This window comes from Dendrobates tinctorius, unplaced genomic scaffold (assembly GCF_039654945.1).
Source record: "Dendrobates tinctorius isolate UK_male_01 unplaced genomic scaffold, ASM3965494v1 ptg000082l, whole genome shotgun sequence".
NCBI classification, from domain to species: domain Eukaryota; kingdom Metazoa; phylum Chordata; class Amphibia; order Anura; family Dendrobatidae; genus Dendrobates; species Dendrobates tinctorius.
The window spans coordinates 6,085,229-6,099,516 of NW_027361750.1; the positions used below are offsets into that span (position 1 = coordinate 6,085,229).

General features: G+C 46.0%; 1 protein-coding gene across 1 annotated transcript in view; it reads left to right on the forward strand.

Moving 5' to 3' along the window:
- Positions 1-14,288, forward strand: part of PREX2 (phosphatidylinositol-3,4,5-trisphosphate dependent Rac exchange factor 2) — a 597,424-nt gene that overhangs the window by 341,997 nt on the left and 241,139 nt on the right. The window contains exon 19 of the mRNA XM_073583857.1: positions 10,054-10,139. Within this exon, the coding sequence (XP_073439958.1) occupies positions 10,054-10,139 (86 nt within the window). The remainder of the gene's footprint in view (positions 1-10,053; positions 10,140-14,288) is intronic.

Genomic DNA, 14,288 nt, shown 5'->3' on the forward strand with positions numbered 1-14,288 from the left:
ACTGACTCCTACCTACACTGTGCAAACCTATCTTTCTTCACTCTGACTAGTCCGTCCGTCCGTCAGGTCACCTTCCCTACATCTATACACAGTGCGGTGACTGAACCAGCGCCAGAGCCACCCCTGTGACAACGCCGAACGCTGCTGGGAGGAATAAAGTACATTTCAGCCTGGCAGAGAGGGACTAAGTGCTCACACCGCACAGGTTTAGAAAGCAATAAACCTGCAAATTAACCCCTTAGCTGCAGCTTAATGGCAATTTTTCAAGTGACAGGTTCCCTTTAAAGTTCTCAGTGTGGACAAGTGAGGCAGCAATGTTATGGTGTAGTATATGCTTAATTATTTTTTTTTCTTTTAATTTATTCTCCAGTATATAGAAGTGTATGAAGGTCACCTGCTGCTTCCCGCTGTGAATCATAATTAGATGCAGAGTTTCCACTCAGGGATCAGTGTGAAATGATACAGCTACGTACATCATCGATATACAGCCAGCAGCAGAGTGTGAACTGTACGCTTGGTTTCTTATGATAAGGGTTGTTCGCAATTTAACAGCTATATATTCCTGTCTCCATACATTGCTGCAAACTGAACTTACAAATGCGTCTGTCAACTAAATACAAAATCAAGCCAGGCTTTTCCCCCCTGTCTCATGGTTGTACCTGGTAGACAGGATGGGGCTTAGCTAAGCTTTGTCTGGTCTTCATTATTTCAGAATGGAGGGAGAAGGTTTCTGATACAGCAGTCTCTCCCCCAGCCAGATACTACTAGATGAGACAGAAATTAAACAACATGGAGTAGAGCATCAGGGATTTTCCAGGCTAACCTTAAAGAGTTTTATTTATTTTATTTTTTTCTACATAAATCAATACTACACATGGAAATAGGAAACTTTGTAATGTATTTTATTACAGATATCTGCTTCTTCCACTTCTAGGACTGATCATTCATTTTCAAAATTCTCAATTTATAGGTTTAAACTGTATTCAGTGAATTAAGTTATTCTCATTCCTGAAATAGGTGACGGCAGTTGGTGCTCATAAAATTCTACAGAGAACTGTAACTGTTGTTTCAGGAGACCTTACAGAAGAATGTCTGAGACTGCCTCCAGCTCCCACTTACTTCTCTCTCCATAGAGTATCATCTCCTATCTCAGTATATGAGAATCAGTCTTTACTTAATACAAGTTTTACCCATGAATTGAAATTAGTGATCAGTCCTGATGGAGATAGATGCTGACTTCTAAGATACATTGCAAAGTTTCTTATCTTCTTGTGTAGTGTTGATTTATGAAGTAAAAATAAAAACAATGGTTACACATTACATTTCTTCAGTCTATCTGAATACTGAATCCTACGGGTATGTGCACACATTGCAGATTCTGCTGCGGATTTTTCCGCACGGATTTTGCTAAATCCACAGGTAAAATTACCTGCGTTTTACCTGCAGATTTAGTGCGGATTTTCTGCAGTTTTTGTGCGGATTACACCTGCGTTTTTACACCTGCGGATTCCTATAATGGAAGAGGTGTAAAAATGTAGCGGAATCCGCACAAAGAATTGACATGCTGCGGATTCAAAACCACAGCAAATCTGCACGGAAAAACGATCATTCAGCATCCTACTCCTATCAGGACACAGGACACTGCTTATACACCTGTCCTGGGACACCCACACAGCGCCCCCTAGTGGACACAGTGGTCACTACACCACATACCTCCCCCCTCTGTTCAAACTTGTGGGGTTCAACACACAACATTACCCCAGGATCTCGAGACCGGGCACAATACACCTTGCCCCACAGGTCAAGAGAACCATCTCCGTCTGTCATCCGGCCTCATCTCTACGTTAGGCCTCCCCCATCCCCAGTGGTCAGAATATAAGCCCTGATCTTTGGCCCTCCAGTCACAGTCGGTCTCCATCAACAGACACTGTTTAGTCACCACACTCCTTTCTCTCACTGACCGGCTCTCCCGGTTGGTGCGGTCATAAGTCTTAATCGAGCCTACTGTCTGGCCTGAGTCTGACCCATTCAGCGTCTCACAGGAACTAAGGTCTCTCAGCCTCTTACGGACCATCGAACTCCCTCTTGCTGACATTCTTTGGCCACCTGCCATGTCACTACTTGGAGAAACCCTTCGGGTCCTTACATCTTGGGTTGAAGGTGGCCGCCACCTGGTGTTCCGTACCTCTTTATTAATCCGCCGACGGTCCAGCCTCAACTGCTCAATCTCTTGCAGGTGCCCCACTCGATACTCCAAGAGCATCCGAAAGTTTCTCAGGCTTTCCATGGAGCCAACCACCATGATGGGAATCCTACCCTCTTCACTGGATACCTGGTCTTCATCATCAGGAGGGATCCTCACCCTCACCACACCAGAGATATTTACAAGGTCTTGCATTACCTTTCTGAGTCTTCCAATGATTCTCCCAATCAGACCTTTGGGTAACGGAATTACTGTACATCTTTCCGCAAACCCAGCTGATCCATAGCCTCCCTTGCTAACTCTAGGCGTCAAGCAGCTTTCATATTACGCCGCCTGACCAACTGTTTGGCGTGGAGACATTGCATATGCAACTCTTTCAGGACAGCTACCCAGTTTGCTGTATCTTCTCTGGCTGATATTATCACCAACTGCCGAGTCTCAGGTGCCCAGTGCACCTTACATGCCTTGACCGACTCTTTGAAAGCCTCATGCACGCCTTCCTCAGCACAGGCTTCTTGCAAGTCTTCGGGTACCTCGATCACAGACTTGAAGGTCGTGGTCTTGCTCTCTTCCTGGACAGAAGGCTCTGGCTCTACCACGGACACCTCCCTCACTACTGCCGACCCAACTGGATGACTGTCTTCTTCAGCTCTTTGCTCACCAACTTCACGAGATCTCATCTCTTCACGACCCTCTGCCAAGACGGGCACCGGCAGCTCCGTCCCACCACCAGTCGGACCCGGCCGCTGTACATCTTCGTCCAAGCTCTTCTCCTGCAGAAGACCTTTTACTACTCCTCTGTGTTCTTCCATCTCTTTCCTAAGGGTCTTCTTCACGTTTTGCCACATTGACAGGTGACCTTTGAGCTCAGAGACTTCTTTCTCTAGCTCTTCTATTCTGTGCTCCCTTTCTCTCTCAGAGCCACAGTCACCCCCAGAGTCTGAGTCACCCTGATCTGTCGAGTAATTCTTCCAGTTACCCAATAACCGTGTGAATCCTTCAGTCGTCTTATCAATCAGGTCACCATCAGTCCTGTCACGAGACGTCAGGTCCGTCCGTTGGGCAGACGTACCCCTTCTTCCGGTCACTTCTACCTCTGATCTCTCCACGTCAGGAGCCGTCACCATCTCAGTGTCTGCTGGCCCCACAGTCGAAACATCTCCATCGTCCGACCATACGTCATCAAACAAAACAAAGTCCCGGCCCCTCTCCAAGGTATACACTAAGTCACGTGGTATCCCACCCCCTTGGCACTCACCACCTTTGGTCCCCTCAAACATTACTCTGTCTACTGCATAGACCACCGTGACCCCATGTTTACAGCGAATCCTGACGTTTTTCTCGGTCAGAGAGAAAGCGAGAGGCGTTCCTATCAGAGTCACCTGACTCTTTGAGTCCAACCGTCCAGAGACTCCTTCTCGGTGCAACATCACGGTACACACCTGTGGCCTGTTGTTATCTGGAAAGAATATTCCACATTCTGAAAACAACATACACAAACACTGCTGTTCCTCTTTTGACACACTGGCCCGTTTCTGGACCACCCCGATTTGGGTCACTGCCCCCTCTGGGACTCCACCCCCTTTTGGACTACCACCCCGATTTGGGTCACCACCCCCCTCTGAGACTCCACCCCCTTTTGGGCTACCACCCCGATTTGGGCCACCGCCCCCTTTCGGGATTTCCCCATGTCCTTTCTACAGGTCTCCTTAGACCACAGTTCACACCAAAACAGTTTGTCTTTTACGATACCACACAAGTCCTTGTTGGCACCACCACAGCTCCTGCTGTCACTGATCACCGACACCTCCAGCTGCCGCTCACACACAGCTGCTGGTGTCACCTTCGTAACCTCGCCAAGGTACAGGAAGCCGCTTGTCACCTTCGTAACCCCACCGAGTTACAGCAAGCCGCTTGTCACCTTCTTGACCCCCACTGAGCCACCGCAGGCTGACTTGAAAGGGAAAAGAAAAAAACCCACATGCAACACAAAACTCACATGTCCTGTCTGTGTGCTCTTCAGGACGTCTGTCTCCTCTCCTGAGACTGTCCAACACACAGGGCGCACCGGGTGCTATTCAGGGAGCCGACCCTCCTCCCAGGGTCTTTCAACACACCGGCCTCACCAGGTCCAGGGGCTCAGCGGGTGCTATTCAGGACATCTGTCTCCGCCCGAGACCGCCCAACACTCACGCCTCACCAGGTCCAAGGTCACACATGCTCCAGGGATCCTATTCTTCTCCCAGAACCTCCCAACACTGACCCTCCAGGACCTTTGCACACTGAACCCTCCAGGTACACAGTCTCTCTCACTGACCCCAGTCAGTACCTCACACGGCTTTCACGACCGTCACCTGCCGGCCACGCAGGTTCTCAGACCCCTCTACCGCAGAGGTGTCCTATAAGTCTCTTCCACTGACCCCGGTCAGCATATCACATGGCTTTCAAGACCGTCAGCCTTCCTGGCTCAGCGATGCCAGCACTGCAACATGTGCTTTTGGAAACCGTTGCCCTTAGCAACCGAATTTTGCAGTCCTCTTCCGTTGCTCCTAGCAACAAGGCTACAACATTGCCCTTTGCATTTCTCCACCAATTGTAAGGTAGCGCTGTCATTCAAGGTTGGGGACACTCGCTTGGCAGCCAAATAATCACGTCCGGCATGGGTTTTCTATAAAACAATAACAATCCATGCGGTTTATTCAGGCATCATAAACCCACTGTTATGAATGAGTCACCGTAGGAGGCAAAAACAGAAATACTAGCTAAGTCCAGAAAACCAGAGAAGTTGGCAGCTATCGGATTGCAGACCCCTGAACCTATCAACAACAACTAGCAGTAGCCGTGGGGGGTTCCTACGGTGCCCTAGACCCCTCGATCACAGCCGGAGAACTAAATAGCCTAAAGACAGAAAGGGAAATCTAAACTGCCCCAGAGCAGACCCCAAAGCAATAGGCAGCCCCCAACATATAATGACGGTGAAGCAAGATGAAAAAACACTCACACAGATAGAAAGATAGGCGGAGCAAACAATGGGGCCCAAGCTAACTAAATAGGAAAGGATAGAAAAGCTGCTGTCTGCAATCCGCCAAAACCCTATCAAAACAAGAGCCAACAGACTGATAGGGAAAAAAGCCCTGAAGACGCTAGGCTTCAAAAAAACTATATCAGTACTCAGGTATTTTCTGAAGACAGAGCAAAAAGGAATTCAGCTCACCCCAGCAGGGAATGGCAGAAATCCAGAAAAACAAGGCAAAACCAAGCCAAAACACAAATGCAAAAAGCAGAGCAGAAAACTTAGCTTTTGAGGAGCAGGAATCAGACTGGTCTCCTATAATCCCTCAGAGAGATCACCAGCAAGGCAGAAGGGTGTCTGCTGCCTTATATCCAGTCAGCAATTCCAGTCACCCAGTCATCATCATCCTGCTCAGGTGCTTGGTAATCAGCCTCACTACCTTCCTTCACCAGAAGAGGGAGTTCATCAGACCTCAATGGTGAAGGGGAAAATGAACTCACAACACCCACAGCAGCAACATAAAGTTCATATGATCAGCATAGCGTTCATGACAGAGCTTCCCTCTGTTAAGCCTGTGGTCACACAGGTTACGCAATGTCCAGCACTCAGGCTCTTCAGCCTCAAAGATATCTCACCCTGTCAGGGTTACCTCATGGCTGCTTCAGCTCACTGCAGACATTCATTCCCTTTCCCTGGGAACTGTCAGACGCTTGCAGCCATTACTCACAGCATTCACGTGCTGTCAGGCAGGAAGCCCCATCTCCCAGCGGGACCTTCCACAACGGACCAACCGGGTCCAAGCATTTACTCATGTGACCTACCCTGGCCACCTTATATGGTCCGTAGCCACGCCCACCGGGTCACATGGCAATGACCTCATCACAGGTCCTTCACACTCACATAGTCTTTTACTACCAGCGTTTTCAGACACACCCCTGGGTGGATTTGTAGGTAGCTCTCCCTAACACATTGGCATGAAAGATCAGCTCTGCTGATCAGCACATAATCAAGCCTTCATCCCGAGGCCACCCACCTTGAGAAACATTACAATCATTCAGCATCCTACTCCTATCAGGACACTGGAAATGCTTATACGCCTGTCCAGGGACACCCACACAGCGCCCCCTAGCGGACACAGTGGTCACTACACCACTAAGTTGCGCAAAAGATCATTTCCCCCGATGAACAAGTGTTGTGCTTGCTCATCTGGTGATCAGCAGCGTATAACAGATAGACTGACGGTAGAAATGTATGCTTAGCCCAGAAAACCACTTTAATCTTTGTATACTTTAATAAGATATTAAGGAAATTGTGGATTTAATACCATGAACGCTACATAATAAAACTCGAGCCTAGCCCGTCTCCCAGACCTTGACTTAGTAGAATGTATTTTCCAACCAAGCCCATGTTGTTCTTTTATATCTCGCTGTTTTTGGTGCAGACTTGTATTTTCCATGGCTGCTAGCTTTGTTGGCTCAGGTATCTAATTGTTTCTGCAGTAGCTTTGCTTAATTCTATTTCCACCTGTAATGTTTCCTTTGGAGAATTACTCAAGTTCAAGGTCCACATCGACAGAAACGCACTTTGATGTAGACAGGGTAACGTGTGATGAAACCCACTTTACAGGAATCCCTGAACTCATATTTAATCTAGAAAGAGACTCGAAAGCCAAAGCAAAGATATATTGAGTCCTTTTTAAAACAAGGACATGTGGATAGTCGCTCCGTGCACTCTTGCAAAATTTTGGCCAGGAGTAAAGGACAACTTGTGTCTGAGGGACATAAAGCTCACAAATGTCAATCTGCCAGATGTAACTAACATTAGTGAATGTGGTTAAGCAGAAATGCAGTATGGTTGGATTTCTGGCAACTGTCAGATTGAAGAGAGACAACATGAGACCACATTCATTATCATAAGTTACAAAGTAGTGGCGCAGCAAGTTTACAATCTTATGTTTCAGGACTGCAATTGACTGTTTCCCCCATATGCAGAGGAGAAAATAAGTATTTGATATTCTGCCGGTTTTCCAAGTTTTCCAAACTACAAAGAATGGAAGAGGTCTGTAATTTTTATTGTAGGTACACTTCACCTGTCAGAGACAGAATATTAAAAAAAAAAAAAACAGCGGAAAATCACATTGTATGATTTTCACATAATTTGTATTTATTGCATGATATAAGTGTTTGCTGCAATAGAAAAACAGAACTTAATATTTGGTACATAAACCTTTGTTTGCAGAGGTCAGATGTTTCCTGTGGTTCTTGACCAAGTTTGCACACACTGCAGCCAGGATTTTGGCCCACTGCTCCATACATACAGGTCTTCTCTAGATCTCTCAGGTTTTGTTGCTGTAGCTTGGCAACATTGAGTTTCAGCTCCCTCCAAAGAATTTCTATTGGCTTCAGGTCTGGAGCTTGGCTAGGCCACTCCAAGGCCTTGAAATACTTCTTACGGAGCTACTCATTAGCTGCCCTGGCTATGTGTTTTGGGTCATTGTCATGCTGGAAGACCCAGCCATGACCCATCTTCAACGCTCTTACTGAGGGAAGGAAGTTTTAGCCAAAACCTTACGATACATGACCCCATCCATCTTTCCTTCAATACAGTGCAGTCGTCCTGTCCCTTTTGCAGAAAAGCACCCTAAAAGTATGATGTTGCCCCCACCATGCTTCATGGTTGGGATGGTGTTCTTGGGGTTGTACTGATCCTTCTTCTTCCTCCAAAGATGGCGAGTAGGGTTGATACCAAAAAGTTTTATTTTGGTCTCATCTGACCACATGACCTTCTCTCACGCATCCTCTGGAATCAGACAAAGAGGTATGGCATGTCCCTCTGTTTAAGCCACCTCCCAGCTGTCCATCAACCCCTCTGTAGCGCCCCGGCACCGCCTCCTCCTGTGTTGGATGCCAGAGGGTGCCTGCATTGTTCCAACAGTTCTCGGGCATGCGCAGTGCACGCTGCCCGGGAACTGACATCAGGCTATTTGTTTTGGAGTCCCCTGATCCCGCCCCGCAGTGTGTAATGAAGTATTCACACTGCGGGGCTGGGAATCTTGCATCTGCACACTGAACAGCTTTAGCTTTGCCTTCCCCCATCTCCCTCCTCCTGTTTCATTTTCTTCCTTTGGCAGCGTCTGATGAGCTGTACTGCCAGTGAACCACTCAGCTCATCAGACACTGCCAAAGGATGAAAACGAAAGAGGGAGATGTGGGAAGGCAAAGCTAACACACTGCGGGTCGTGATCAGGGGTCTCCAAAACATGCAGGCTTCATATCCCGATGTCAGTTCCCAGGCAGTGTGCACTGCGCATGCCCGAGAACTGTTGGAACAATGCATGCACCCTCCGGCATCCAACACAAGAGGAGGCGGTGCCAAGACGCTACAGGGGGGTTGATGGACAGCTGGGAGGCGGATTAAACAGAGGGACAGGTCATCCCTCTTTGTCTGATTCCAGGTATGAGGACCTAGTTATAAAAGTTAATACTTCACCGTTAATGCGGGTCAGAAACAGAAGAGCCACCTTCACAGAATGCAGCCTTAGTGCTGCTGAAGGTGGCTCTTTTAGTTAAAAATGCCCTGGGGGGGTGACGGGTTCCCTTTAATGTAAATTTTGGCAAAACATAGCTGGGGTGGAATTTTTTCTTTGTAAGGAAAGGCTTCTGTCTTGCCACCCTATTCCTCAGGCCAGACATATGAAGAATCTGAGGATTGTCGTCACATGCAGTTCAGAACCAGCACTTTCCTAAAATTTCTTCAGCTTCATTAATGTTGCTGTCCTTGTTATTTCTTCAATTTTTGATGGATGTCAAGTTCTAAGTAATGTTGCTTTTTTTTTTTTTGCTAAATTTAATTCTTTTTTTAACTATCTGACTACCTTGATTATCTTCACAGTGTTCCACAGTATATCTATTGTCTTGGAAATTTTTTTGCTCCCTTCTCCTTACTGATAAATTTAGCTGTGAGATGAGATCCCTTTGCTGTGTTGTAAGCTGTTTATGTACCATGGCTTTTGCTGTAAAATGTAAGTAAGGTAATGTTAGGAAAACCCTGCAAAAAGTGCTGAACTTTATATGGCGTTATTGGGTTAAACAGAATCACTATAAATGATGACAGCTGGGTACTGATTTTAATTTGAATAGACTAAATGTGATTGGCTACATCTGAACACAACCACATCCTCAATTATAAGAGGGTGTTCACACTTGTGTAACCACATATTTTAGTTTTGTTATTTTTATTCCCCCCCCTCAAAATTATTTTATTTTTTTTTTTCCTCAATTGCTTTGCACAGATTATGAGTGACATTTGGAGAAAATTCTGAAATTATTCTTTTTGGTGTGAGTTTTTAAAATGGCAAAAACCTATTATTTTAACTGGGGAATAAAGACCATGTTGGAAATCTATACTTGATTCTGACATTAACAATAGATTTAACAAAAAAGTAACATTTACAGTATATAATTCTAATGCAAGTAAGAATGCGATATGTAATGCAGTCAAAATGAAATACTCTCCAACTTTATAATAATTCTCTCAAATTTATGGTTTGATTCATTTTCTTCTTTCCATATTATAGTTTATGCATTAAACCTTTTGGTCCAATATTTGCATATTTTTTCTTTGTTCTTTTGATAATACTTACACTTTGGCTTGTGCTTGATATATTGCAGAAATAATCTTATTTTTTTCAGAAAATGGTGCATAAGAATATTTTATATCAGAGATCATATTTTACATTATACTCAGCTAAAATGAAAGTCATAACGTAAGATTTTTGTACTTTTCTCATGTTAACATACCGTGTAATGCCTACACTATTACTTCATTTCTTTGCCAGGACGGTAAAAATCCCAGATTCACCAGAGGGACTCGGCTTCCAGATAAGGGGTTTTGGACCATCGGTTGTACATGCTGTGGGTAGAGGTACAGTTATGTTTTGTTATGCTATCTTCTATCCCAGTCGTTTTACAAGCATGGGGAAACCATTTAGTATTTGTCTGTCTGTGTATTTACCTATCTATCTTCCAGCAAATATTAGTGAAGCAAAAATCAGGATTGCAGGAGAAAAAATGGAGGCTTACATGTGTTATCTTCCTGCCAATTGCATTTTTTTTTGCCCTGCTTGTGACTACCATCACTGCTTTTAAATCTGAACTAAATACAGGAGTTTTTTTTATAAAGATGCAGGTGCCAACTTTTTCACTTGGTTTATAAAAATTCAGACTGTTCATTTGCTATTAGAGATGATCAAAAACTTTTGCAGTACCTTGATCCGGCAACCACGTTGGTAGACTGAATATCCAGAGCCCTGCGAACCTCTTCCTACCTATAGGAATCTCTGGTGTTTTTCATGATTAGTAGGCCCAGCACCATATCATGATGTCAGAATGATTTTTCGCCTTTGGCCCACAAAGCAGAAGAAGGACCAGGGATTTTGGGAGATAAGTGATGGTTCCAAGGGCTCTGGTCGACAGCCACAGACTACCAATGTAGCCACTGGTTCAAAATCTTGCCAATTTTTTAATGATCTCTATTTCCTATCTATCTGTCAATCTATCTACCTATCTCTTGCTTCAGGAACAGTTTGGCTTTAGGTCAAAGTGTGGTAATTGCAGGCACGCAGGATGCAGCGATGAGTCGCGAGTAGTGTTGAGCGATATCTTCCGATATCGGGACATATCGGATCGGATTGGATCGGACCGATACCCAAAAAGTATCGGATATCGCCTATTCCGATACCAGAAACCAATGCAAGTCAAAGGGACAGAAATATCGGAATTAAAATAAACCCTTTCTTTCCTTGTAGGTTAATTCTACATGAAGGAGAATAATGTAGAATGTATTGGGGGAGGTGGAGGAGACATTAAAGGCATAGAGGTTTAGCCCAATCAAATGGAACAGCAGGAATAAATTTTTTTTTTAAGACGTTCGGAGTTACAAAGATATTGACTATGTTAACCTTTTTTTATATTTTGTCAGATATGTACTGCACTACTTCCATGCTCTTCACCTTCTTTTTTACTTCTCCCACACTTTCTCCTTTATGATCCTCAGCAGCAGCAGCAGCATCTTTTTCATCAACTTCTTCTTCACCTTATCCATCTTCTTCTTCTTCACCTTCTTCCTATTATTCTTTTTTTTACATTCTTCATATTCTTCTTATTCAACTATTATTCTTCTTCATATTCTACTTCTTCATCTTCTTTCTATTTTTCTTCATCATATTCTTATTTGTGACAGGCATTCCTGTAGTTGTTATCTATAAAAGTTTGAAGATTACACCTTCCGTTCTGCTTGTCACAAAAGATTTACAACAGGATTTGTCCGCGTTAAGTTTGGCCTGCAGCAGCAGGCATTTTCCAGGGGCACCACGAGGAGGAACGGACTCACCCCCATACACTGCTTAGTCTTCTTCTGCTTATAATTTAGATAATATCTTTTGCTCTGATTTTTAGTCTTATGCTTTTTGTTCTTCTGCTTTTTGTTCTTCTGCTTCTTGGTCTTCTGTCTCTTGTTGTTCTGTATCTTGGTGGTTGTCTTCATGTTCTTTGTCCTCTTCGTCATCTTCTTCAGGGTCATCTTTCTAGTCTTCTTTGGGGTGGTCTTCAGGGTCGTCGTCTTCAGGGTCGTAGTCTTTGGGGTCGTCGTCTTCTTCGGGGTGGTCTTCAGGGTCGTCGTCTTCAGGGTCATCGTCTTCGGGGTCGTCGTCTTCTTCGGGGTGGTCTTCAGGGTCGTCTTCAGGGTCGTCGTCAGGGAGATCCAGAGTCATTACCAAAAACCATTTCAAAAAGCTTGAACTTGGAAATGTAGAAGAAGGTACAAGAATGCTGAGGAACTGCCGAGAACCAGCTGACGGTACTGGAACCCGGATGGGTAGCAGAAGGAACAAGAGCCAATGGCACTACCGAGGACCAGCTGATGGTACTGGAACCCGGTTACTAAGCAGGAGGTACCTGTGCTAGAAAGCACTACCAAGGACCAGCAGATGTTGCTGGAACTCGGATACCGAAAAGGAGGCACCTAAGCCAAAGGCACTGCCGAGAACCAGCTGACGGTACTGGAACCCGGATGGGTAGCAGAAGGTACCCATGAAAAACAAAGTTGCAAGGCCACGAGCCGGCCGCAGTCACCGAAGCCCACAGTCCTGCAGGGGGTGCTTGTCCTATTGGCACTACAGAACCAGCCTTTATTGCCAGATCCCGCAGCCCACATAGTAAGCACCTAAACTGCAGGCACCATAGAGTCGGCTAACCTGACCGCAACATGTCAGGACAAAGTTTTGGAGGCAACGTGACGTTGACACTACCCGGAAACAGCTGGTGTGCTGGAACCAGGCTGGGCAGGAGGGAGTACCCATGCCAAAGACACTGCCGGGAACCAGCTGGCGGTGCTGGAACCCAGGGTAAATACTACAAAGTGGATACAGAGGCCTATTTGGAGCAAGTTTAAAATCTGTAGTTGTGTGAGTGTGGACAGAGCAGGAGAAATTGCCGGACACACAGCTGGGGATCAGCTGACATTACTGAACCCCAATAACACTGGAGCATATGTTGACTGTGCAGACGGCACTTCTGAGCAGCAACTGGCGGTGTTGGAGCCCAGGGTTAATACTACAAACATAGTGGAGCCAGAGACCTAATTGGATCAAGATTAATATCTTTTGTAGACTACTACTGATTTTAAACTTGCTCCAATTAGGTCTCTGGCTCCACTCTGTTTCTAGTATTTACCCTGGGCTCCAACACCGCCAGTTGCTGCTCAGAAGTGCCGTCTGCACAGTCAACACTTGCTCCTGTGTTATTGGGGTTAAGTAACGTCAGCTGGTCCCCTGCTGTTTGTCCGGCAATTTCTCCTGCTCTGTCCGGGAATGTGGACAGAGCAGGAGAAATTGCCAGGCTCAAAGCCTGGGATCAGCTGATGTTACTGAACCCCAGTAACACAGGAGCAAATGTTAATTGTGCAGACGGCACTTCTGAGCAGCAACTGGCGGTGTTGTAGCCCAGGGTAAATACTAGAGACAGAGTGGAGCAAGAGGCCTAATTGGAGCAAGTTTAATATCTGATGTTGTGTGAATGTGGAGGGAGCAGGAGACGTTGCCGGACACACAGCAGGGGAGCAGCTGACATTACTGAACGCCACTAACACAGGAGCTAGTGTTTTTCTCTGTGCAGACGGCACTTCTGAGCAGCAACTGGCGGTGTTGGAGCCAAGGGTCAGTCAGGGTGTAGGCTGAGGCCTAATTGGAGCAAGTTTAATATCTGATGTTGTGTCAATGTGGACGGAGCAGGAGATATTGCCGGACGCACAGCAGGGGTGCAGCTGGCGTTACTGAACCCCACTAACACAGGAGCTAGTGTTTTTCTCTGTGCAGACGGCACTTCTGAGCAGCAACTGGCAGTGTTGGAGCCCAGGGTCAATGAGGGTGTAAGCAGAGGCCTAATTGGAGCAAGTTTAATATCTGATGTTGTGTGATTGTGGAGGGAGCAGGAGATATTGCCGGACACACAGCAGGGGAGCAGCTGACATTACTGAACCTCACTAACACAGGAGCTAGAGTTTTTCTCTGTGCAGACAGCACTTCTGAGCAGCATTTGGCGGTGTTGGAGCCCAGGGTCAATTAGGGTGTAGGCTGAGGCCTAATTGGAGCAAGTTTAATATCTGATGTTGTGTGAATGTGGAGGGAGCAGGAGATATTTCCGGACACACAGCAGGGGAGCAGCTGACATTACTGAACCCCACTAACACAGGAGCTAGAGCTTTTCTCTGTGCAGACAGCACTTCTGAGCAGCAACTGGCGGTGTTGGAGCCCAGGGATTACAGTTCAGGTGGTAGAAACATGAACACAACAGGAGACCTGGATACTGTTGCCAACCAATTATTTAATCTGGAAGAGGACTGGCAAATTCCAGCGAGATCCAGGCCTTGTTCATTTTCAGAAAAGTAAGCCGGTCAACGTTATCGGAGGATAGTCGCGTGCGACGGTCTGTTAGTACACCACCTGTGGCACTAAAGACGCGTTCCGATAATACACTAGCAGCAGGGCAAGCCAGCACCTCCAATGCATACTGGCTA